The following is a 26956-nucleotide window of genomic DNA, read 5'->3' as shown; positions in this document are numbered from 1 at the left end:
GCTATGCTCCCTCTACCACAGCTGTGAGGCATGTGCCTAAGACTTTTTCCAAATGGTATTAGATAATTTATCTTTTTATTGTGCAGGAAGGATTATTTAGAGAAAAATCATCTCTTTGAAGAAATCGGAGTTTATACGTTAATTGCCTTATGTGTAAGCATGGGGTTTAGACCAGCATTTTACGGACCAGGGAGCAGTCTTGCCCAGTGGTTAGGATCTGGTTATTGCATTAGAATCACACTTCATCACTTAATGGCCTTGGGACATCACCTCGTACCTAAAACCCTTCCTGCAAGGTAATAGCCCACCACAAGATGGTGAGGGTAAATTAAAGAATATAAAGTACTCAGTCATTGCCATTTATTAACAACTCAAAGAATGGCATACTTCCTGACTATAATGTCTTCCTAGTGGAGTGATGGATTCATGTCAAAACACATGTTTAGTCATCCATGGAATGAATTGTATATGCTTTATAGTCCTGGGTCATCTTTTCCTATAAATATGTTGACTCTAACTAGGCTGCTAGGGTTTAAATCCATTATTCTCTTGAGTTACAAAGGTGATGTTCTTGATAGAGATCCGTACTAGAACAGCCTAGACTGTCAAAAATGCCACTTAATAATAATAATAATGTACTTGAAACTATGAAGCCAGGAAAAATAGACTATTCTCAGTGTATCTGCTCTCACCTTGCAAGTGATGGCGTGCTTTCTCCCAAGCCTCAAAAAAGCATTTTTGTATATCCTAAGTATATATTTATCCCAGAGTAGTACTTTGTACACTCTTAATGAGAGATTGGAGTATTGCATATTGTGTTAATTTTTACAGCAGGAATGCAATGTACTTCTTTTCACCAAGTATTCTAATGGAGCCAGGAGACTTAACTTGATATTTTAAAAAAAAGTCCCCTCACAATTCAGACCTCATTTCTGATTGGGAAAAGACTCACCATTAACTTGTATAAATCTAAAATTTCATTGTCCCAAGTGATGTAATAAATTTATTTTTTTAAAGGGTTCAAGGTGGACACTGCAAGCAACAACTATGAGTGGAAAAATTGTAAGTTTTGGTTATCAAGGTATTTTACCTTCTCTGGTCACTATTCCTTTATTTTAGTCCATTTGCCCTTTTTTCCTGCCCCTTCATGTCATTTCCAGACATGCCTCCTCTCCCCACCCCACCCCCATAGCACCTAATGATCATCTGGCAAAGACTATCAATGAAATCTTTTTTTTTTCTTTTTTAGGGAGCTATTGAAATTCAGCCTGATCAGATGCAGGTAGGAGAAAATATTTTAAATTGCTTTCATAGACCAAAGTCCCTTTTTAAAAAATATTTGTATTGAGAAATACCTACACACATACAGTTCAACCATATTATATAATCAGTGCCTCACAATATCATCACATAGTTGTGTATGCTTTACCATGATTATTTTCAGAACATTTGCATCATTCCAAAAAAAGAAATAAAAAGAAGAAAAAAGAACTCTTACATCCTATACTCCTCACCACTCCCTCTCACTGATGCACTGTATTTCAATCTACCCAATTTTTACCCTTTATCTCGTCTATTAATTATTTATTTTTATTTATTTATTTATTTATTTATTTATTTATTTATTTATTTATTTATTTATTTTTGCTAATCTCTCCATACTTTGGATAAAAGAAGTTTCGGACACGAGGTTTTCACAATCACACAGTCACATTATAAAAGCTATATTCTTTTCAAAAAGTGTTCTTCAAAAATCAAGGCTACTGGAACACAGTTTAACAGTTTCAGGTACTTCCCTCTAACCAATCCAATACACCATAAACTGAGTTTTGCACAATAATTTTATACCCTACTACTTTTCAAATTTGTTTATTAGTTCAATTAACTTTGTTGCAGATTTTTCAGGATTTTCCGAATATAGTATTGTGTCATCTGCAAATAATGAAAGTTTTACTTCTTCCTTTCCGATTTGGATGCCTCTTATTTCTTTTTTCTGCCTGATTGCTCTAGCTAGAACTTCTAGTACAATGTTGAATATTAGTGGTGATAGAGGTCATCCCTGTCTCATTCCTGATCTTGAGGGGAAAGCTTTCAGTCTCTCCCCAATGAGTTTGATGCTGGCTATCAGTTTTTTATATAAGCCCTTTATCATATTGAAGAAGTTACCTTGATTCATATCTTTTGAAGTGTTTTTATCAGGAAGGGATGTTGAATTTTGTAGAATGCTTTTTTCAGCACCAGTTGAGATAATCATGTGACTTTCCTCTTTCATTTTGTTAATGTGCTATATTACATTAATTGATTTTCTTGTGTTGAATCATCCTTACATTCCTGGTATAAACCCCACTTGGTCATGGTGTATAATTCTTTTAATGTATTGTTGGATTTGATTTGCTAGTATTTGCTGAGAATTTTTGCATCTGTGTTCATTCGGGAGATTGGCCAGAAGTTTTCCTTTCTTATAGTATCTTTACCCAGTTTTTGTATTAAAATAATGTTAGCTTCAAACTTCCAGGAAGATGGCTGAATAGAGTAGCTCGAGATGAGCCCTGCTCCATGGAAAAGTTAGAGAAGAGACAGGAGGGTGACTGAGGCAGCAATTCAGGAGTGCAACTTACCTGGGAGAGCCTTCTACACCACATGGGGCAGCCCTGGTTGCAGAGGCTGAGGAACTGAGAAGCAGAAAGCTGGAGCTTAGCGCAGAGGTGTGGAGGCACAGAGCCTGCAGGAGTGCACCAACGGGAGTGTGGGACTAGGAAGTAAGCCAGGCCGCATTCCTTGGGTGCGCTGCCCTCACCAGTGCAGCCCCGTGACCGGCGACTCACCCCACACCCCACACCCCACGCACCCAAACCTTGTCACCCACTCCCGTTCCCCACACTCCAGGCACCCCCACCCCACCAGCCCCCAGTGCACGTACCTCCCCCACACCCACACCCTAAGTGCAGCCCAATCCACTTCTCCTGCACCCCTCCCGAGCACCACCTCCCCCTCCCTGTCCCCTGCAGGCTGTTGCCAACACATAAAGGCTGTGGGCACTAACCTTCATACCCAGGCTACCTCTACCCATCTGCCCATAGTGTCACACAGCCTCACCCCACCCCTGCACATCTGCACATCTATTTACTGCACCCCCAGGCCTGCACATGCACACAGGCTCCCAATCACGTCATTCAGCTCTGGGAACCGCACGTTAAAGCAGTCCTAGAACTGCACATGCACACGGCCCTCAGCCTCACTTCCCAGCTCTGAGAAAGTGCTGATGTGCACAGCCAGGTCACATCTGCCCCCCAATTCATGAAAGCATAATGCCGACCTGCTGCCACAGCTCTATGCATGTGTTCAAAGGGCCCCATGTCTTAGACCAGTGCACACCAAGGTTACGTCCCTCAAGACTGGAGCACCTGCACAGCTACATTCTCCCTGGCCACTGGGCGCCCACGTTCACAAGCATCAGTGTAGCATCCCCAACCTGTACCTATACATGCCCTGAAACAAATTACTGCACTGAATGCCCCACCCCATGCCCTGCTTCCTGCTGTACAACTGTCCCATGAATACAAGGCCTTAGACTACTACTGAAAGAAATCAACTTCTAAGTAAATCAGTCAAGATATTTACATGCCATGAAGACAGCAGAAGATCATTAAGCATATCACAATGCAGAGAGATATAGCCCTGCCTAATGACCAAATTAAAACACCAGAGGAGACACAGATATTGGAACAATTATTCAAAGATGTTCATACAACTCTACTTAATAAAGTAAGTGGGATAGCAAATGACATAAAGGAGATCAAGAAGACAGTAGAAGAGCGTAAAGAGGGATTTGAAAGAATAGATAGAAAAATAGGAGATATCACAATGATTAAAGACTCTATTGGCCAAATAAAAATCATACTAGAGGCACACAACACCAGATTTGAAGAGACGGAAGAAAGAATAAGTGATATAGAGGACAGGACAACTGACTTCAAGGACTCAAAACAGCAAATGGCAAAAAAGATGGAAAAAATTGAATTGCATCTCAGGGAAATAATAGACAAAACAAAGTACACAAATATAAAAATCATTGGTGTCCCAGAAGGAGAAGAGAGGAGTAAAGAGCTAGGAAGAGTAATTGAGGATGTAATAGGGGAAAACTTCCCAACCCTCATAAAAGACATAAATATACAAGCCAAAGAAGCCCAAAGAACTCCAAACAGAATAAATCCAAATAGATCTTCCCCAGGGCACATATAATCAGTCTGTTAAATGTTAAAGAGAAGCAGAAAATCCTGAAAGTGACAAGAGAAAAACAATCTACTACATACGGGGAAACCAAATAAGACTGAGTCCAGACTACTCAACTAGGACCCTGGAGGTGAGAAAGCAGTGGTATGATATATTCATGATCCTGAAAGAGAAAGACTTCCAGCCAAGAATTCTGTACCTGGCCAAATTGCCCTTCAAAATTGAGGGTGAGATTAAAGTTTTCACAGACAAAAAGTCCTGAAAGAACTTGTCAACCAGCAAATTCTTTCAGGAAGAGACCAACCCTACGAGAAATACTAAGAGTTCTGCCAGCTGAAAAAAAATGACAGGAGAGGGAGGTCTGGAGGAGGGCACAGAATTGAAGAGTACCACTAAGGGTAATTAAAAGAATACAAAGGGAAAAGAATATAGAGATCTGACAAATAAAATAAAAAAGAAACACATTTTCAGTAATAACTTTGAATGTTAATGAACTAAATTTATCAATTAAAAGATACAGATTGGCAGAATGGGTTAAGAAACATAGTCCAGCTATATGCTGCATACAAGAGAATCATCTTAGACACAAGCATACAAATAGAGTGAAAGTGAAAGGATGGAAAAAGATCTTCCATGCAAGTTGTAACCAAAAGAAAGCAGGAATAGCTATACTAATATCAGACAAAATAGGCTTTAAATGTAAAGACATCATAAGAGACAAAGGACACTATATGCTAATTAAAGGGTCAATTCACCAAGAAGATATAACAATCATAAATGTTTATGCTCCCAATGAAGGAGCTCCAAAGTACATGAGACAGACATTGTCAAAACTGAAGGGAATGATAGATGTTTCAACAATAATAGTAGGAGACTTCAATATACCACTCTCCTCTCTAGATAGAACAACCAGGCAGAAGCTCAACAAGGAAATAGAGAAATTAAATAACTTGATAAATGAGCTAGACCTAACAGACATATATAGGTCATCACACTCCAAAGCACAAGGTTATACATTCTTCTCTAGTTCTCATGGAACATTACCCAGGATAGATCGTATGCTGGGGCACAAAACAGGTCTTTTTAAATTTAAAAACATTGAAACTATTCAAAGCACTTTCTCTGATCACAATGGGATGAAGCTGGATATCAATAACCATCAAAGAACAACAACATTCACTAATATATGGAGATTAAATAACACACTCTTAAACAACCAGTGGGCAAAAAAGAAATTGCTAGAGAAATCAGTAGCTATCTGGAGATGAATGAAAATGAGAATACAACTTATCAGAACTTATGGGATGTGACAAAGGCTGTGCTGACAGGGAAACTGCTTGCCCTAAATGCCTATATTAAAAACAAGGAAGAGAAAAAATTGAGGACCTAACAGCACACCTGGAGGAACATGAGAAAGAACAGCAAACTAATCCCAAAGCAAATGGAAGAAGAGATATAATAAGATTAAAGCAGAGATAAATGAATGGGATAACAAAAGAACAATAGAAACAATCAATAAAACCAAAAGTTGGTTCTTTGAGAACACCAATAAAATTGATGGGGCACTAGCAAGACTGACAGTAAAAAAGAGAGAGGATGCAAATAAACAAAATAAAAAATGAGAAGGGATGCATTAACACAGACACTGAAGAAGTAAAAGAAATCATAAGAGGATACTATGAACAACTATATGCCAACAAACAAGACAACTTAGATGAAATGGACAAATTCTTGGAAACACACAAACAAGCTACACTGACTCAGGAAGAAATAGAAGATCTCAACAAACCAATCAGAAATAAAGAGATTCAATCAGTCATCAAAAATATTCCTAGGAAGAAAAGCCCAGGGCCAGATGGCTTCACAGGAAAATTAACACCAATCCTGCTCAAACTTTTCCAAAAACTTGAGGAAAAACTCTACCTAACTCATTTTATGAAGCTAATGCCATTTTAATACCAAAACTGGGTAAAGATGCTATAAGAAAGGAAAACTACAGCATCCTTTTCTGATAAAAACACTACAAAAAAATAGTAATCAAAGGTAACTACTTCAATATGATAAAGGGAATGTAAGAAAAACTGATAGCAAGCATCGTACTCAATGGAGAGAGACTGAAGCTTTCCCCCTAAGATCAAGAACAAGACAAGGATGCCCATTGTCACCACTATTATTCAACATTGTGCTAGAAGTTCTAGCTAGAGAAATCAGGCAGGACAAAGAAATAAAACATATCCAAATTGGAAAGGAAGAAGTAAAACTCTCATTATTTGTAGATGATATGATACTATGTGTGGACGATTCTGAGAAATCTACAGCAGTTACTTGAGCTAATAAATTTGGCAAGATGGTGGAATATAAAATTAATGTGCAAAAATCAGTAACACTTCCATACACAAGCAAAGACCTAAGGAGCCAGTTAAGGAAAAAAATATGTTCAAAATAGCAACTAAAAGAATCAAGTACTTAGGAATGAACTTAACTAGGGACGTAAAGGACTTGTACACAAAAACTACATAAAATTGCTAAAAGAAATCAAAAGAGATCTAAATAGGTAGAAAGACATTTCCTGCTCATGGATAAGAAGACTAAATACAGTTAAGATGTCAGTTCTCTCCAAATTGATTTACATATTCAACGCAGTATAATCAAAGTTCTCAGAACCTACTTTGAAGATTTGGAAAAGCTAACTACCAAATTCATCTGGAAGGGAAAGAGATCCCGAGTAGCTAAAAGTATACTAGAAAATAAGAATGAAGTGGGAGGATTAACACTCCCTGAATTTAAAACCTATTATAAAGCCACAGTGGTCAAAATCGCATGGTACTGGTACAAAGCTAGAAGCACTGACCAATAGAATCAAATAGAGAGTGCAGAAATAGACCACCAAACCTAGGGTCCTCTGATTTTTGACAAGGCCCCCAAATCCTCTGAACTGGGACAAAATAGTCTTTTCAATAACTGGGCCTGGAAGAACTGGATGTCAATATCCAAGAGAATGAAAGAGGACCACTATGTTACACCCTACACAAAAATTAACTCAAAGTGGATCAAACACCTAAATATAAGAACTAACACCATAAAGCTTCTAGAATAAAATGTAGGGAAGCATCTTCAAGACATAGTAATAGGAGGTAGCTTCCTAAACTTGTACACCCAAAACACAAGCCACAAAAGAAAAAAATAGATAAATGGGAACTCCTCAAAATCAAATGCTCTGTGCTTCAAAAGACTTTGTCAAAAAGGTGAAGAGGAAGCCAACTCAATGGGAGAAAATATTTGGAAATCACATATCGGACAAAGGTTTGATTTCCTGCATATACAAAGAAATCGTACAACTCAACAACAAAAGAACAAACAACCTAATTTTAAAATGGACTAAGATATGAACAGGCAGTTTTTTGAAGAGCAAATATGGCTGGCTCAAAAGCACATGAAGAGAGTCTCATTTTATTGGCTATAAGGGAAATGCAGATCAAGACTACAATGAGATACCACCTCACACCTTAAAGAATGGCTGCTATTAAATAAACAGGAATCTATAAATGTTGGAGTTTATTATCACCTTAGAAAATGCTGATAAGAAAACAGGGGACTAGATTGTAAGCTTTTAGAGCAGGAACATTAAGTCCAGAGTGGTGATTATTATTTCTGGATTCTGAGAGACTGTTTTATATATATAATGTGATATTTAGAGATATGGGTGAAGCTGAACAGGGGTTAAAGTCATTCAGAACATAGGGGTAAGGAAGACAGTTTCTATATTTTAGAACCACACATACTCTTTGAGACCAATGGAATAAAGGTTTATTTAATCTGGAACTGAAATTTTCTGTAGTGTATAATCTAATTCGACCTACCTGTATAGCTCATTTGAACAATTTAAATACAGGGAGCACAGAATAAGAAAGAGGTCCTTTAATCCTGTATAGATTATTGTAATGCCTGGAAACATCCTAGAGTATATTAAGCAGATAGTCAAAAAATATTGGCAAAGTCCCCTGAGGGAGAGGAGAAAGACTATGGAACTATTAAACCTTACCATCAGGGAATCCCTTGATACTGTGTCAAACTTTAGGCCATGTCCTTGATCATGACGCTTACTCTTGTGAAGCTTACATAGGTAGTGGAGAAGCTTAGACTACCTATTAGCATATCTTAGAATTACTTCTGGAGGACCTCTTTTGCTACTCAGATGTTACCTCAGTCTCTCTAAGCCCAACTCTGCAATGAAATCATTGCCCTCCCCTCTACATGGAACATGACATCCATGGGTGAAAGTCTCCCTGGGGACATGGGAGATGACTCCTAGTGATGAACCCAGATCTGGCACTGTGGGATCAACAATTCCATCCTGATCAAAAGGGGGAAAAGAAGTATAATTAATAAAGTATCAGTGGCAGAGAGAATTCAAATAGAGTCAAGAGGCTACTCTGGAGGTTGCTCTTACACAAGCTTCAGTTAGACCTTGCTATCTGTTATAACCTGCCAACCCCGAACCAGGACCATTCCAGCCAATCCTAAAGAACACCTAGCGCAATTTATAAGATTCCACAAGGATTCCATGCACTAGAGTAACTTTCCAGAAACCTACAACCTCCAGGTGGGTCCCTGGTCCAGATAAGTCCTGAAACCTAGCCCAGCCTCCCCAAAACATCAGATAGTTCCATCTCTCTACCCCATATTAGTGACAGACCCTTCCAATATGAAAAATTTAGAATTGCCATGGCCCAAACACCCCTAAAGATAGGGATGGAAAGATCAAAGGTGATGGTGGAGTTGTATGTAGAAGATAGAATTTAACAAGTTAATATGAATGCTGAATCATTAAATTGATATTTCTTTTAGTCTCCAGTATTTTAGAGCAGCTAGAAGTAAAAACCTAAAATTGTGAAATTGTAACCCATGTCAAACTCTGAAATATGTTCTACAACTAATTTTGGTGTTATGCTTGGAAATTTATAGCTTTTTTGTATATATATTAATGTTCACAAAGAGTCTACTGTAATGATAAAGAAATATTTAAGCCTCTAGCCTCCTATATTCTGGAGCAGATAGAATGAACAATATGAGAGGAACAATATGCGAGTCTGTCATATGCCCATGACAGACTCTGGGATCTGTCCTATAACTATTTGTTGAAGAGTATTTTGAAAACTATTGCTTTTTATTTCTTTGCTTTGTATATGTCTTATACTATACAATTAAAAATTTTAAAATTTTTAAAAAGTGATGTTAGCTTCATAAAATGAGTTAGGTAGTGTTCCTTTTCCCTCAATTTTTGGAAAAGTTTGAGCAGAACTGGTGTTAGTTCTTTGTGGAATGCCTGATAAAATTCCCCTGTGAAGCCATCTGGCCCTGGGTTTTTCTTTGTAGGAAGAGTTTTGATGACTGATTGAATCTCTTTACTTCTGATTGATTTGTTGAGATCTTTTATTTCTTCCTGAATCAGTGTAGCTTGTTTGTGTGTTTCCAAAAATTTATCCATTTCATCTAAGTTGTCTTGTTTGTTGGCATATAGTTGTTCATAGTATCCTCTTATGATTTCTTTTATTTCCCCAGGGTCTGTGGTAATGACCCCCATCTCATTTCTAATTCTGTTTATTAGCATCCTCTCTCTTTTTTTCTTTGTCAGCCTTGCTACTGACCCATCAATTTTATTGATTTTCTCAAAGAACCAACTTTTGGTTTTATTGATTGTTTCTATTGTTCTTTTGTTTTCCCATTCATCTAACTCTGCTTTAAAAGATATTTCTCTTTTCCTATTTGCTTTGGGTTAGTTTGCTGTTCTTTCTGAGATTCTTCCAGGTGAGCAGTTAAGTCCTCAATTTTTTCTCTTTCTTGTTTTTTAATATAGGCATTCAGGGCAATAAATTTCCCTTTCAGCACAGCCTTTGTCACATCCCACAAGTTCTGATAAGTTGTATTCCCATTTTCATTCATCTCCTAACAGCTACTGATTTCTCTAGCAATTTCTTCTTTGACCCACTGGTTGTAAAGAGTGTGTTATTTAATCTCCATATATTTGTGAAAGTTCTCATTCTTTGGTCATTATTGAGATCCAGCTTCATTCCATTGTGATCAGAGAAAGTGCTTTGAATAATTTCAATGTTTTTAAATTTATAAAGATTTGTTTTGTGCCCCAGCATATGGTCTATCCTGAAGAATGTCCCATGAGCCCTAGAAAAGAATGTATACCCTGGTGTTTTGGGGTGTTATGCCTATATATATCTGTTAGGTTAAATTCATTTATCAGTTGTTTAACTTCTCATTTCCTTGTTGATCCTCTGTCTGGTTGTGCTGTCTACAGAGGAGAGTGGTGTATTGAAGTCTCCTACTATTATTGTTGAAACATCTATCACTCCCTTCAGTTTTACCAATGTCTGTTTCATGTACTTTGGAGCTCTTTGAGCATAATACACCATAATCTGAAAAAGGATAGCTATATAATGCATAAGAATAACCTTGGATAACCTCTTGACTCTGAAATCTCTCAGCCACTGAGACTTTATTTTATCTCATCTCTCTCTTCCCCCTTTTTGTCAAGAAGGCTTTCTCATTCCCAAGTTGCCAGGTCCCATCTCATTCCAGGAGTCCTGTCCCACATCACCAGGGAGATTTACACCCCTGGGAGTCATGTCCCATGTAGGGGGCAAGGGCAGTGAGTTCACCTGCCAAGTTGGCTTAGAGAGAGAGACCACATCTGAGCAACAAAAGATGCTCTCTGGGGGTGACTCTTAGAAATAATTATCAGTAGCCTTAGCTTCTCCTTTGTAGGAATAAGTTTCATAGGGGTGAACCCCAAGATCCAGGGCTCAGCCTATTGAATTGGTTGTCCCCAGTGCTTACAAGAATATCAAGAATTCCCCAGATGGAGAAGTTGAATATTTCCTCCTTTCTCTCCAGTGCCCCAAGGGGACCTCGCAAATTCAAAGTTCTTTTTGTGACATTACTATTTAATCTCTACTTCTTCCACAGACTGTGAATGCCATCTTGATCGTTATCATGGTCCCCATTGTAGATGCTGTGGTCTATCCTCTAATTGCAAAATGTGGTCTCAATTTCACGTAAGTGACTGGTTGGTTTGGGTTGGGATGAGGAGCCAAGTCTTATGGCTTTGCAGCACCTCAGCTTTTGGCCCCCGTGGAAAGAACTTTGGTAACCCACCCTTTATGATGGAGTTTTATACATGAATTCAAGAAAAGTATTTGACTTAAACAAATGTTTGTATGCCACTGTTTCTGAAAACTTGCCTTTTAAAACAGTGTTGTTGATGACACTCTCTAATTAAGGTTCCCTCATGTATGTAGATGACGTAAGTGTCACCTGTTATCCTGAGTATTGCATGAACTATAGTTTCTAAAAAATAAACATAAAAATACAAAGGAGAAGCTGTTTCCCGTATCCTCCTTAGTCTTTGTCATGAGTAATAAGAGAAGAGACATTGCCAATCCCATATATTTTATAAGGAAGTTAGTTTTGGGCAGGGATGATGGGAGTGGTAATGTTGGGTGAGGAATGTTTCTTTGGGGGGCTACCTTTAGATAGTCATATGAGATGAGTTGAAATTAACTTTCTGTTTATCCTGAATCAGCGCCTTGAAGAAGATGACAGTTGGAATGTTTTTGGCTTCCATGGCCTTTGTGGTGGCTGCAATTGTGCAGGTGGAAATTGATGTGAGTTGTCCTCTGATTCTTGAGGGTTCTTCTGTGGTGGCTTTACATAGAGCATTCAGAAGTCTTCTTCCTCCAGGACTGAAAGGAGTTGGGGAGGCCTAGGCTTTGTCTACAAACGAAGCACTGTAGCTTATGGAGGATTTGAAGCAAGGCATGAACTAGTCCCTTTCAGTCCATGTGTATAATGGATTTTTATCACCACCAAGGATGCAGATGGGAATATGGTTAAATGAGTGGGTTTATTGGGAGTAAAAGAAGATAGCGTTTACAAAAATAGCTTCAATTTATAATACAGTTTTTAAAAATATTTTTTATTAACAAATCTTTAGACATATACATTCCATACAGGGTGTACAAGCAATGACTAACTGTATCATCACATAGTTGTGTATTTATCACCATGATAATTTTTTAGAACATTTACATCACTCCAGAAAAAGAAATGAAAAGAAAGAAGAAAAAACTCATTCATACCATACCACTTACCCCACACTCTCATTAACCACTAGTATTTCCAGCTACCCAAATTATTTTACCCCTCATCTCCCCTATTATTTATTTATTATTCATATTTCTTTACTCATCTATCCATACCCTGGTTAAAAGGAACATCTAATACAAGGTTTTCACAATCACACAGTCACATTGTAAAACTTATATCTTTAAACAATCATGTTCAAGAATTAAGGCTACTGAAACACACCTCAGTAGTCACAGATACTTCCCTCTAGCCACTCCAATACACCATAAACTAAAAAAGAATATCTATAAAATACATAAGAATAACCTTGAGGATAACCTCTTGACTCTGAAATCTCTCAGCCACTGAGACTTTATTTTGTCTCATTTCTCTCTTCCCCCTTTTGGTCAAGAAGGCTTTCTCAGTCCCTTGATTCTGGATCCTGGCTTATCCTGGGAGTTCTGTCCCACTTTGCCAGGGAGATTTACACCTCTGGAAGTCATGTCCCATGTAGGCAGGGGGGAGGGCAGTGAGTTCACCTGCCAAGTTGGCTTAGAGAGAGAGGCCACATCTGAGCAACAAAAGAGGTTCTCTAGGGGTGACTCGTAGGCCTAATCTTAATAGGTTTAACCTATCCTTTGCAGGAATAAGTTTCATAGGGGCAAACCCCAAGATTGAGAGTTTGGCCTATTGATTTGGCTGTCCCCACTACCTGCAAGAATATCAGAAATTCTCCAAATGGGGAAGTTGACTATGTCCTCCTTTCTCCCCAGTTCCCCAAGGGGACTTTACAAATACTTCTTTATTCATTGTCCAAGTTACTCTGGGATATTTTGGGGCATCACACTAATCTGGACAAACCAAGGAGATTGCATGCCCTAGTCAAGATTCCATGTACTTATGGTATTCAGCTAAGCTGAACATGCAAGTTAAATTAGAAATGCACTACCCAAAATATAAATTTTACACCAAATAAACATCTCTCCCTTTCCTCTCACACAGAAGTTGAAGTTTTAAAATATGGACATTATTATCCTTAACCCTGTATTCTACTCTACCTCAGTCCTATCCAGAACAGCTTACTTCATATCTCTACTTAAAATCTGACCCTTTTTCCACTTTTCAAACAGCTCCTATATGGGGTACTGCTGACTTTCATAGCTTCAGAGCTCTAACTCTGAGTCTCAGATGTCACATAAATACTGAAGTTTCTGGTTAATGACCAGGTTATTTACAAACAGCTCAGTATCTCAGAATGTGGAAATAACAGTTACAACTCCTGAATATAATGTGACTGCTGTAAGAGCCTACAGTCTAGAACCCTTTACAATAGACCCCAACCTAATAACCCATGCTCTCAACTTCAGTTCGCTGAGTTTTTATATTATAATTAGTTTATATCATTGTCATGTTAATATTTGTCTTTTTGTTCCTGACATTTCATTTAACTTACAGTCCTAAAGATTCATACGCTTAGTTGCATGCCTCACAACTTCATTCTTTCTGGTAGCCACTCAGTAGTCCATTATATATATATATACCATAGTTCCCCCTTTCATTCCTATAGTACTGTTTTTTTTTAATGGGAGGGATGTTTATAGAACTTGTTCTTTTGCAATCTGAAATTCTAGTAGATCCAGTTAAAAGAAGCTCATTTACAAACAAGCAATAATTCAAAACTTTGTAAATTGTTTTTTTGATGAGAAAACACATTTTGCGTTCAAATGTTTCTAATAATGGCTGGTTTCCAAGCTGATCCACAAGTATATTGAACCCACAATGGGGCTAAAATAGACATCTAGTGCCATTAGTCAGACCTCAGGTCCTATAAACAGAGTTTTATGTAGTATGTAAGATGAGAGGTAAGAGGTTTATTTTGGTTTTTTTTTTTTTCCCCTCTCTCTGCTTTTTGAACTTAGCTAGCTTTGTGGAAAATATATCATGGGCTAAAGTAGGCATGGAATGCTTCAGTGACATTGGAATTTGAGAGAGGGCATGTAGGGAAAAGGCAAAACCCTTGAGCAAAAGTGTGGGGCAGGAGGGCATAAATTGTGAGAGGGTGTTAGAGTACCATGGCCAACACTGAGGATTAGGCTTCCAGAATTACAGTGGAGGAAGTTGGCATTGAGTGAGAGTACAGTTCAGGTGCCTACAAGGTAGACGTTCATTTAGGCTATGGTTACAGTGGTCCCCGCAGATTTTAGGCTTCATAACCTGGAGGTAACTAGGTAAGACCAAGAGCAGCCTCTTTCTGATCACGTCAATGTTCTTTGCAAATATCACTTTCCATAGGTGTCACGAGGGGACTGAGCTTCGTGGCAGGGTTTGGTATGTCTTGGCTAACACAGGCTTTCATGACTAGGTTTAAAGTAACTACAGGGCCAGGGTTAAGGTTATCATCAGTGTCGTACTGGAGCTCTCATTGTCAATTTTCTCTTATTTTGCTTAGAAAACCCTTCCAGTCTTTCCCAAAGGAAATGAATTCCAAATTAAGGTGTTGAATATAGGAAATAATGCCATGAATGTATCTTTTGCTGAAAAAGTGGAGATATTTAGTCCAATGTCTTCAGTAAGTAAAATGATGTCAACTTTCCTTTTTTGTCTTCTGACTTGGTTGTAATAGGATTTGGAATAGCTGCTCTTCTTGGTCCTTGTATAAATCCCAAGATCAGTCTAAAAGTGAAATGTCATTGTATCTTCATCTTATTTTGGCTTCATACTAGACCAATACCTCAGACTTTAATACATATAAGAATCACCAAGGGAGCTTGTCAAAATGCAGATTCATAATCAGCCTGAAATTCTGCATTTTTAACAAATTCTCAGGGACACTTTTACTGCTGGTCCATGGAACCACACTTTAAATAGCAAATATCGAGGTTAATGGTTCTCAGCCTGGGGTACTTTGCACCCAGGGGACATTTGACAACCTCTGGAGAGATGCTTGGTTGTCACAACTGGGAGTGTGCTCTTGGCATCTCAGGTGTGGAAGCCAGGGATGTTACTAAATTTCCTACAATGCACAGCACAGCCTCCAACAACAAAGAATTCTCTGACCCAAAATGTCAGCAGTACTGAGGTTGAAAAACCATACCCTGTTTGGTTGTTTGTCTGGATCAGTGGTTCTTGATCTTGGGCGCATGATAGAAGCATTGGGAGAACTTAAAAAAAAAAAATTCTGATGTCTGGATCCCAACCTCAGAGATTTTTATTTAACTGGTCTCATTCCCATTCAGCGCCAGTTGAGAACTGCTACCTCAGATCTTACCAAACTAATAACCATGAAGAAAAAACACATTTGTCTCTTAATGCTTGGGGCAGCCCAGAATCGATTTTCACTGGGGCTGTTGTTTTCCTCCTGAAGCCATTTTTTTTAGCCAATAGTAGAAATAATTTCCTTGGCATTTATCTTCAGGAGACAACATTTAAATGTATACCAACAAGCATAATTCAAGTAATAATCCTAAAAGACAAGCAACAGCAAGAAAAATAAATGAATAAAACATCACCCTCCGTAAGTGAGAGGTGGAAGGTTTGGACAAACAAATGTAAACTCCTCCAAAAGCATTAAGAAGATGAGCTTGGAATGTCAAATAATGTGCCATATAGTTCAATCATACAGTGCTGAACATGACTTCAGAGTGATTGCTCTGGTGCTATGACTACTTTCCTTCCTTCCATAGACAGAAGAATTTATGACTTTTGATGTAAGCAAACTGCCAATGATAAGCATTTCTTCTACTGGATTACAAGACACTGTAGTAACTCATAAGTTTGAGGAGGGCAAACGCCACACCCTTCTTATATGGGGCCCCAACGAATACCGAGTGGTAAGTAGTAGGGCATCTATAGCCAACTCTACACTTTGGAGATATTGGAGACATGGCTTCTTAATGGTATGACTTCATTTTACCCTATGTAATATTTAGTTTAGAATATTCCCAATTTCTTCCTTTAAAAATATAAGGCATTTGACTTCTCAATTAAAGTTTGACTGCTGAATTGAAAGGGTTAATAATTAAAATTTGCACTGAGTGGTTGTAAAATTAGAACAGTCTCTGAAAAATATATAGTGACTGTATTGGATAAAAGCAATAAAAATACATATAAAAAAGATTTCATGACAAAATGTAGATGTCTAGATATGCCATTTATTGACACTTTCAACATATAAAAAATCATGAAGGTATAATTGAATTAAATGAAGTTGTAGGTATTCTGTAAAGTTGAATTTAAGTGAGCCTCTACAGAAGTGCAATATGGAATTAATACTTCCTAGGTCATGTGTTTAATTAGGTAGCAGTCAAATGGTATGATCCAAACCATTTGAGAGAAGCGTTCTGTTGAGAGCAGTGTTCTGATGAAGACCACTGACAAGCATGCATCAAAAATCGTAGGAGCTCACATTAAACTGAAGGAAAACCAGGTGTTTTAGTTTCTCAGTTGCTAAAACAAACACCATACAATAGGCTGCCTAAACAGGAATTTTTTGGGCTCGTGGTGTCAGAGATTAGAAGGCTTGCTTCCTCTATACCAATTTCTGGAGTTGGTAATCTTCAGACTGGTTGACAATCTTTGGGGTTCCTTGGCCTTACTGTCACATGGCAACACACATTGGGGTGCCTTCTCATATCTCTTGTGGGTTCTGTTGACTTCCAGTTTCTGGTGGCTCCCAGTGGCTCCTCTTCATCTGACTTTCATTCTCCCTATAAGGGACTCCATTAATCTAAATTAAAACCTATTCTCATTCAATTGAAGCATACCAAACTGAAGTAACATTTTGAAGAGATCTTATCTACAACAGGTTCATACCCACCAGAGTACAGACCAATATGGGGATCGTGTCCAAACTGGGGTACACAATTCAATCCATTGCGCCAGGGTTAAATAAATGGAGCCCTTCAAATATAATAATTATGTCCTTAGCTCTTAGGATAAATATCAACATCAGTTTCCATCCCATAGGCTGAAATGTTAATCTGAATTTATTCTAATTAATTAGATTTTTGAAAATGTTTTATTTTGCTGTTTTCTCTCTCAGGTAGATGGCCTTATCCAGAAGCCAGACAAAGGAGAAAATGGAATCAGGTATGTATATTTCTTTAGAACTTGTTATATTAGCTTCTTATGGAAGTAATATAGTCCCACAGTGAAGTTTGACTATAACAAGGATATAAAATGAGAGTATGAGGTTTCTCCTAAGAATGTAAGGATGGTTCAATATTTTTAAAATATCGTTCAATATAATCCATCATCTTAATAACCTGAAGAAGAAAATCTACATCATTATATAAATTAATACTGAAAATGCATTTGATAAAATTAAGCATCTGTTCATGGTAAAAAACAATACACAAACTGGGAAGAGAAAGAAGTTTTCTTATCCAGAGAAAAGACATCTACAAAAAGATCCAAGCTAACATTTTACTTAATGGTAAAGTTTGAATTCTTTCCTCCTAAGATCGGGAAAAAAGTAAGGCTGTCCCTAGTCTCCACTTTCATTTAACAGCCTTCTGGAAGACCTAGAAAGTGCAAAAAGACAAGAAAAAGAAGCAGAGAGCATCCATATTGGAAAGGAAGAAATGAAACTATCCATATATGCTGATGACATTGTCTGTACAGAAAATCCCTGAAAATGTAACAAAAAGCTTACAGAATGAATAAGTAAGTTTAGAAAAGTTACAGGATACAAGATCAACATTTTTTTAAAAATCCATTGTATTTCTAAATACCAGCAATGAATTCAGCATTTAAAAACCACACTATTTGACAATAGTTCCCCTGCCAAGATGAAATATGTCGATACATATCTAACAAAACGTGCAGGATGTGAGTGCAGAAAACTACGTAAAGCTTATGAAAGAAATCGAAGAGCTAAATAAATGAAGAGATATACTGTGTTCATTGATTAGAAGACTTGTATATAAAGATGTCAACCCTCCCCAAAATGATCTATAGTTTTAATGCAATTCCTATCAAAATCTGAGCCGTCAGACAAGCTGATTCTGAAATTTATATAGAAAAACCAAAGGAATGAGAATAGTCAAAATAATTTTGAAGAAGAATATAATGAGGTTGGAAGACCCATACTACGATCAGTTTTAAGACTTACTATACCACTAGAGTAATTAAGACAAAGCAGTAAAGCAGTACTGGCAGAAGGACAGAAGGACAGATCTATATATCAATGGAACAGATTAGAGAGTCTACCAATTATAGATCTATACAAGGACAGCTGACTGATTATTTTTAAGTTTTATTCTCACACCATCCACTCCATTTCAAAGTGTGCAATCAGTGGCTTTGGGCATGATCTCAGAGTTGTCCATTTACCACCAAAGTGAATTTGAGAACACTCTTATTGCCCTGGAAAAAAAAACATACCCCTTATACCCCCATATTATTGGTGCTTAGCTTTTTTTGTTGACAACTGATAAAATAATGTTACAATATTACTGTTAATTTATAGTCCATAGTTTACATTACCTGTATTTTGCCATATGCCACCCCATTATCTGCACCTTGTAATAGTAACGTACATTTGTTCCAGTTCATTTAGGAACCTTCTTATATTTATACAGATAATCACAGTCCATAGCATTGTCCACAGCAGGTTTCACTATGTTATGTAATCCCATGTTTTATCCTCTAGTTTTGCTTCTAGTGACATATATAATCCTAAACTTCCCCCTTTCAGTCCTACACACACACTCAGCACTGTTAATTACACTTACAGTATTTTGCTCCCATCACCTCTATTCATTTCCAAACATGTACATAAAACTTATTAAAAATTCTGTGCATCTTAAGCATCATCTGCCCACTCTTCTCTTTCTATTTCCTAGTAACCTATATTCTAGATTTTAACCCACAGAGTTTGCTCTTTATAATTAGTTCATATTAGTATGTCCATACAATATTTCTCCTTTTGTGTCTGGCTTATTACACTCAACATAATGGCCTCAAGGTTCATCCATGTTGTTGCATGCCTCAGGACGTCTTCTTACAGCTGAATAGTGTTCCATTGTATGTATATACCATATATATACCACTCATTAGTTAGTGCACACTTGGGTTGTTTCCATCTTTTGACAATTGTGAATGATACTACTATAAACACGTGTGCAAATGTCTGGTCACACCTCTTTTTTCAGTTCTTCTGAGTGTATACCTAGTTATGGGACTGCCAGACACATGACAGTTCTATACTTAGCTTCCTGAGGAACCACAAAACTGCCTTCCAAAGCAGCTGCACCATTCTCCATTCCTACCACCAGCAGTGAATATGTGTTTCTATTTCTCCATATCCTCTCCACCACTTGTAATTTTCTGTTTTCTTTCTTCCTTCCTTCCTGCCTTCCTGCATGCCTTGCCTTCCTGCCTTCCTTACCTTCCAGCTTTCCTGCCATTCTAGTAGGTGTGAAGTGATTTCTCATTGTGGTTTTAATTTGCATTTTCCTAATAGCTAGTGATCAGCATTTTCATGTGCTTTGTAGCCATTTGTATTTCCTCTTTGGAAAAGTGTCTATTCAAGTCTTTTGTCCATTTTTAATTGGGTTGTTTGTTTTCTTATTGTTAAGTTGTAAGATTTCTTTATATGTTCTGGATATTAAACCCTTATCAGATATATGGTTTCCAAATATTCTCTCCTATTGAGTAGATTGCCTTTTTGCTTTCTTAACAAAGTCCTTTGAAGGACAAAAGTATTCAATTTTGAGAAAATGCTATCCATATTTCTTCTTCTATTGCTTGTGCTTTGGGTGCAAGGTCTAAGAAACTACCTCCTACTGCAAGATCTTGAAATTGCTTCCCTACATTTTCTTATAGGAGTGTTTTGGTCCTAGCTCTAATACTTAGGTCTTTGATCCATTTTCTGCCAATGTTTGTATAAGGTGTGAGATAGGGGTCCTCTTTCATTCTTTTGCATGTTGCTATCCAATTCTCATAGCACCATATGTTGCAGTGACTGTTCTGTCCTAGTTGAGTGGACCTTTATGCCCTGTGAAAAATCAATTGACCATAGATGTGAGGGTCTATTTCTGAAATCTCAATTCAATTTTATAGGTCAATATTTCTATCCTTATGCCAGTACCATGCTGTGTGACCACTGAAGCTTTGTAATATGCTTTAAAGTCAGCAAATGTGAGTCCTCCAACTTTGTCTTTCTCAAGATGTTTTTGGCATTTGGGGCCCCTTGCCCTTCCAATTAAATTTGATTATTGCTTTTTCCATTTCTTCAAAATAGGCTGTCAGAATTTTGATTGGTATTGCATTGAATCTATAAGTCAATTTGGCTAAAATAAACATCTTAACTATATTTTGTCTTCTAATCTATGAAAAAGGAATGTTCTTCCATATATATAGGCCTTCTTTGATTTCTTTAAGCAATATTTTGTAGTTTTCTACATAAAGATCCTTTATCTTCTTGTTTGAATTTATTCCAAGGTATTTTATTCCTTTAGTTGCTATTGTAAATGGAATTTTTATTGATTTCCTCCTCAGATTGCTCCTTACTACTATACAGAAATACTACTGATTGTTGTGTGTTGATCTTGTATCCTGCCGCTTTGTTGAACTTATTTATTAGCTCTAGTAGCTTTGTTGTAGATTTTTTGAACTTTCTAAATATAGGATATTGTCATCTGCAAATAGTGAAAGTTTCACTTCTTCCTTTCCAATATTGATGCCTTTTGTTTCTTTGTCTTGCCTAATTGCTCTAGCTGGAACTTTCAGCACAATTTTAAATAATAGTGGTAACAGTGGACATTCATGTATTGTTCCAGATCTTAGAGGGGAAGTTTTCAGTCTTTCACTGTTGTATTAGTCAAGGTTCTCTAGAGAAACAAAAACAACCAGAGGTATCTGTAAATATGAGAGTTTTAAAAGAATCTCATGCAACCATGAGGATGTGAGTCCAAAATCTGCAAGGCAGACTATAAGGCTGGCAACCCTGATGAAAGGTCTAGTTGAACTCCACAGGAGAGGCTGGCTGAAGAGGCAGTGAAAATTCTCTCTTCTCTCTTAGAAGTCTTCAACTGATTGAATCAAATCCAACTGACTGGATTCTCTAGTTTGTGGAAGACACACCCTTAGTTGATTGTAGCTGTAATCAGTCACAGATGCAATCAATTGACTGATGATTCAATACACCATCCTTCTGGTTTATCAACCAACACAACTAGACGCCAAGCTGACACCTGAACCTAACCATCACCCCTTGTCAACTTGGCAGCTGTTCACATCATGTTAAACCATACTTAATCATTAGATAGAGCACAATAACAGACACATGTTTTGACTAACAATACTCAACTGTCCTGCATACAACTGAAAACACACTAAATCTCTCCAGAATAGGGTACAAGTCCTTAGGTGACAGTCATTCTTAAACTTGATTTCCTATAGCTGGGAGGGTGACCCAAACCTTCATTCCTGAAGTTTCTGAGTCATTGGTAGTCCTGCCTGGTTTGGGTTGTTGCAGTTTTCCATTGACTTTAATCACAGAGCATGGTAGTGCTAACTTGCCCTAGAAAGCTGCTGTATTCTGGGAAAATTCTTCTTTACCTCCATTGCGTAGTTGGAGTCCTATTTCCCCTTGATAGATAGGATCAGTCACCCCAGCCAGTACAGTAATCCCCTTCCTTGCCTTTTGATTCAAAGGTATGAGAAGCCCAGTGGCCAGGTGGCAGTTTTAAATTCCAGTTCAATGGGATCATTTTTGTGTCTCCTTATGAGAGCACTCCTCCTTCTGAAATTAAGACCTGCAGACCAGCAGAGCTTAAGGTTTCAGGTACAAGAAGCAAAACTTTTTCTGGCGGATCACTAGGGGTGATAGTGAATTGAGCCACTCCCATTTCCACCCCTTGATTCCTGAACCCATGAATCCTGGATTTGGGAGAAACAGTGCCGCAGAGTGGATGCTGATTCAGAGCATACATAGCTTCCTTGAGAACATTTCCCCAGCCATGCAAGGTATTGCCACCTAGTTAGCACCATAATTCAGTCTTCAAAAGGTCATTCCATTGTTCTGTCAACCCAACTGCCTCTGGATGATGGGGGACATGGTAAGATCAGAGAATTTCATGAGCACGTGGCTATCCCCACACTTCATTTGCCATGAAGTGGGTTCCTTGATTAGAAGGAATAGTGTGGATAAGGTATTCTGTAAGCAGTGCTGTGTGGAATCCACCATGAGTGTGGATAAGGTATTCCATAAGTCCACGGCTGGTAGTTTTGGCAGAAGCATTGCATACGGGGAAGGCAAACCCATCTCCAGAGTACCTGTGTATTGCAGTTAGAAAAAAATCACTGCTCCTTCCATGATGGAAGTGGTCCAGTGTAATCAACCTGCCACCAGGTAGCAGGCTGATCACCTCAGGGAATCAGGTGCCATATCAGGGACTGCGTGTGGGTCTCTGCTGCTGGTAGATTGGGCACTCAGCAGTAGGAATAGACAGGTTGGCCTTGGTGAGTAGAAGTCCATGTTGCTGAGTCTATGCAAAGCCTTCATCCCAACTACCATAACCATTTTGTTCATGAGCCCATTAGGCAATGGCAGGAGTGGCTAGGGAAAGAGGATGGCTTGTATTCAAAGAACAGGTCATCTTATCCACTTGATTATTAAAACTTTCCTCTGATGAAGTCATCCTCTTGTGAGCATTAACATGGGACATAAATATCTTCATGTTTTTTGCCCACTCAGAAAGGTCTATTCACCTACCTCTTCCCCAGACCTCCTAGTTGCCGATTTTCCAATCATGCTCCTTCCATGTCCCTGACATCCAGCCAAACCATTAGCAACAGCCCATGAGTCAGTATATAAATACATTTCTGGCCAGTTCTCCTTCCAAGCAAAATGAACAACCAGGTGCTCTGCTCGAAGTTCCATCCACTAGGAGGATTTCCCCTCACCATCATCCTTCAAGGACATCCCAGAAAGGGGCTGAAGTACTACAGCTATCCACTTTCAGGTGGTACCTACATATCATGCAGAAGCATCTATGTAGATGTCCCAAGTTTTCTCTTCCTTAGACAACTGACTGTAAGGAACTCCCCAAGAGGCCATAGCTCAAGGCTGGGAAAGAGAAGGTAATGTGGCAGGAGTAGGGGCCATGGGCATTTGGGCCACCTCCTCATGTAACAAAGTTTTGCCTTTAGGACCTGCTCAAGTCCTATCTCTTATATATCATTTCCATTTTATGATGGAGTGCTGCTGTGCACACCCAACTTTATGACTTGAGGGGTCAGACAATACCTTGTTCTTGATAGGCAACTCAGGTTTCACGGTAACTTTATGGCCTGTGATTAAGTATTCAGTCTATATTAAGGCCCAGTAGCAGGCCAAAATGGAGAGTAGTTATCTGTAGAGGCTGGTAAGGCTTTACTCCAAAATCTTAAGGGTCTGCATTGTTATTCTCCTATAGGGGCTTGCCAAAGGCTCTAGACAGCATCTCTATTTGCCCCTGACACTTCCAGCCCCAGTGGATCTGCTGGATCATACAGCCTAAGTGGCAGGGCAGCTTGCACGGCAGCCTGGACCTGTCACAGAGCCTCCTCTTGTTCCAGTCCTCACTCAAAACTAACAGCTTTTCTGGTCACTCGGTAAATGCACCAGAGTAGCACACCCAAATGAGGAATATGTTGTCTCCCAAATCCCAAGAGGCCAACTAGGTGTTGTGCTTTTTTATTTTTTGGTCATAGGAGGGGCCAGATGCAACAGCTTATCCTTCATTTTAGAAGGGATATCTCGACATATCCCACACCAGTGGACACCTAGAAATTTCACTGAGGTTGAAGGCCCCTATATTTTTGTTGTATTTATCTCCTATCCCCTGACACATAAATACCTTACCAGTAAGTCTAACATAGTTGCTATTTCTTGCTCACTAGGTCCAATGAATATAATATCATCAATATAATAGACTAGTGTGATATTTTGTGGAAGGGAGAAATGATAAAGGTCCCTGCGGAGAGAATTATGACACAGCCCTAGAAAGTTGATATACCCCTAAGGTAGAACAGGAAGGTATACTTCTGGCCCTGCCAGCTTAACACAACTGTTTCTGGTGGTCCTTACTAATAATTGTTGAGAAAAAAAAAAAGCATTTGCCAGATCAGTGGCTGCATACCAGGTACCAGGGTATGTGCTGATTTGTTCAAGTAATGACATCACATCTGAAACAGCAGCTGCAATTGGAGTCACCACCTGGTTAAATTTATCTTAATCCACTGTCATCCTCCAAGACCCATCTGTTTCCTGCACAGGCCAACTAAGAGAGTTGAATGGGGATGTGGTGGGAATCACCACCCCTGCATCCTTCAAGCCCTTAAGAGTGGCACTAATATCTGCATTTCCTCCAGGAATCCAGTGTTGCTTCTCATTTACTGTTTTGCTGGGTAGGGACAGTTCTAGTAGAAGCCACTTGGCCTTTTCTATGATAATAGCTCTCACACCATGAGTCAGGGAAGAAGTGTGGGGCTCTGCCAGTTGCTGAGTATGTCGATTCCAATTATACATTCTGTAACTGGGGAAATAACCACAGAATGGGTCCGGGGACCCACTGGACCCATTATGAGATGGACCTGAGCTAAAACTCCATCAATCACTTAACTTCCATTAGCCCGTACTCTGACTAGAGAACCAGACTGACATTTTGGGTCTCCTGGAATTAGTGTCACTTCTGAGCCAGTGACTAGTAATTCATGAAATATCAGATCATTTCCTTTTTCCCAGTGCACAGTTCCCTGGTAAAAACCTGTAAATCTCCTTAGGAAAGGCTGGGAGGAAGGTTAACAGTGTAAGTTTGGGTAGTATAACAGGGTCCTTCCGCAAGGGTACCCAGCCCTTCCTTCATTTAAGGGGCTGTAGGTCTGTAAACTGTCTCAAGTCTGGGAATTGAGGTGCCATGACTTTCTGTTCTTGCAAATTGAGTTAGACTTTTGTTCACTTGACCTAGAGCTCTTCTGCTTATACAGCTCAAACAAAAATTTAGTAGACTGCCCACCTATTGTACTTCTAGGTACCCCATGATCTACTAGCCAACTCCATAGGTCTCAGTGAGTCAGATTATTTTGACTACTGCTTTGAGTCTGTTGTCCAATATGATGGCCATGCCCACCTTGTCTATGGCTATTAACTGTTGCCAGCTCAGTGACAGCAGTTCCCACAGTAATATCTGACCTACAGAGAAGGGCGACTACAGAGCTCTTCAGGGATGATGGAGTTAGTCTCACAACTTTATTCCTCAAAGTCCTAGTAAAAGGTATGTCCTCTGGACATTTCTGGGGCATGGGAATAGGTCTTCCATGATAAATCCACTCTAACATTCCAGTCTGTCTAAGCCTTTGGATTCCCTCATCTACATTATACCAGGACAGTTCTGGCATTTGACCTCAGGTAATGTCAGCCACCTTTTGATCCAAGTTTCAGCCAACCACCCAACCAAACTTTTAACACCCTTTCTGACTTAGAGCTATAACATGGAGTGCAGATTCTCTTGCTTAGTGGGCCCATACCAATAAATTCAGCTTGATCCAACTTTATATTTCCTCTACCATTATCCCACACTCTTAATATCCATTCCCATGCATAGTCTCCTGATTTCTGTCTATATAAATTAGAAAACTCATACAGTTCTTTTGAAGTATAGCATACCTCCTCATAGATCACACTTTGTACTTTTCATGGGGGTGGGGATCATGAAAAGAATTAGAAGTGTCTCTCAAACCAATGACCTCAGGACATCCCATTACAGTTTCATTGGGTGAAACAGGATTAATTGCTCCAAACGGGAATAAGAGCTGTTTCTCCACAGGATCTGGTTACTAGTTTAGCAGGTACTGAAGGGCTAATCTCTTTAAGGGGAGGTTGGATGACAGATTGTTCAGGGGGTGACTGGAGGCTGGGAAGCTCTTTCCTCAAGGCAGGCTGGAGGTCCAGTAGCTGTCTCCTTAGGGCAGGCTGGAGGTGGGGCAGCTGCTTCCTCAGAACAGACCAATTACAGGACTATGTAGCAGAAACACAGCAGAACCAGGGTTTTCATGTCCCCACTGCCATCATTATTAACCCATATGTCCCCATCCCAAGTTTCAGGACCTCATTCTTTTCCAATCAAAGCTTTTACTTTAACAGCAGATACCCCACAGGTTAAGATTTTTCATTTATGTTGTAAGTCTGCTATTCATACAATGAGGGTCTGGGTCTGGTTTTCAGAGATCTCAAGTCTGTGACTTTAGGAAATAAGATTTTCTTTCAGGACACACATAGAAATGTTTATATCTTTCTTATGGCATTTAAGTTACAAATTTGAAGACTTCAGCTCATCCCTTTCCCTCATAACTGTATCCAGCATATCTAAGAATAACCAACCAACATCATTATACCTCTTAACTACACAAAACTCTACTAAGGTATCATAACACTCTCACCCAGTGCCTTGCCTCCTATAAACATACAATTAGCAGAATCAAATAGTGATATTTTGTGTATCTCCATTGTCAACTCATGCCATGGACTGTCGGTGCATCTTGATTATTGGAAATAGTCATTGCTGCCTTTGAATCTACTCAGAGTAGAAAACCAACTGAA

The 26956-nt window shown here is 38.7% G+C and overlaps 1 protein-coding gene across 1 annotated transcript in view; it reads left to right on the top strand.

Moving 5' to 3' along the window:
- SLC15A1 (solute carrier family 15 member 1) overlaps positions 1-26956 on the top strand; it is a 77403-nt gene that overhangs the window by 31172 nt on the left and 19275 nt on the right. The window contains exons 12-18 of the mRNA XM_077158571.1: positions 1018-1062; positions 1250-1282; positions 11212-11300; positions 11828-11909; positions 14819-14938; positions 16053-16199; positions 17411-17457. Of these exons, the coding sequence (XP_077014686.1) occupies positions 1018-1062; positions 1250-1282; positions 11212-11300; positions 11828-11909; positions 14819-14938; positions 16053-16199; positions 17411-17457 (563 nt within the window). The remainder of the gene's footprint in view (positions 1-1017; positions 1063-1249; positions 1283-11211; positions 11301-11827; positions 11910-14818; positions 14939-16052; positions 16200-17410; positions 17458-26956) is intronic.

The sequence above is a fragment of the Tamandua tetradactyla genome, chromosome 4 (assembly GCF_023851605.1).
Source record: "Tamandua tetradactyla isolate mTamTet1 chromosome 4, mTamTet1.pri, whole genome shotgun sequence".
Classification (NCBI taxonomy): domain Eukaryota; kingdom Metazoa; phylum Chordata; class Mammalia; order Pilosa; family Myrmecophagidae; genus Tamandua; species Tamandua tetradactyla.
The sequence above is the reverse complement of the archived record's forward strand: the minus strand, read 5'-3'. Positions and strand labels throughout refer to the sequence as shown.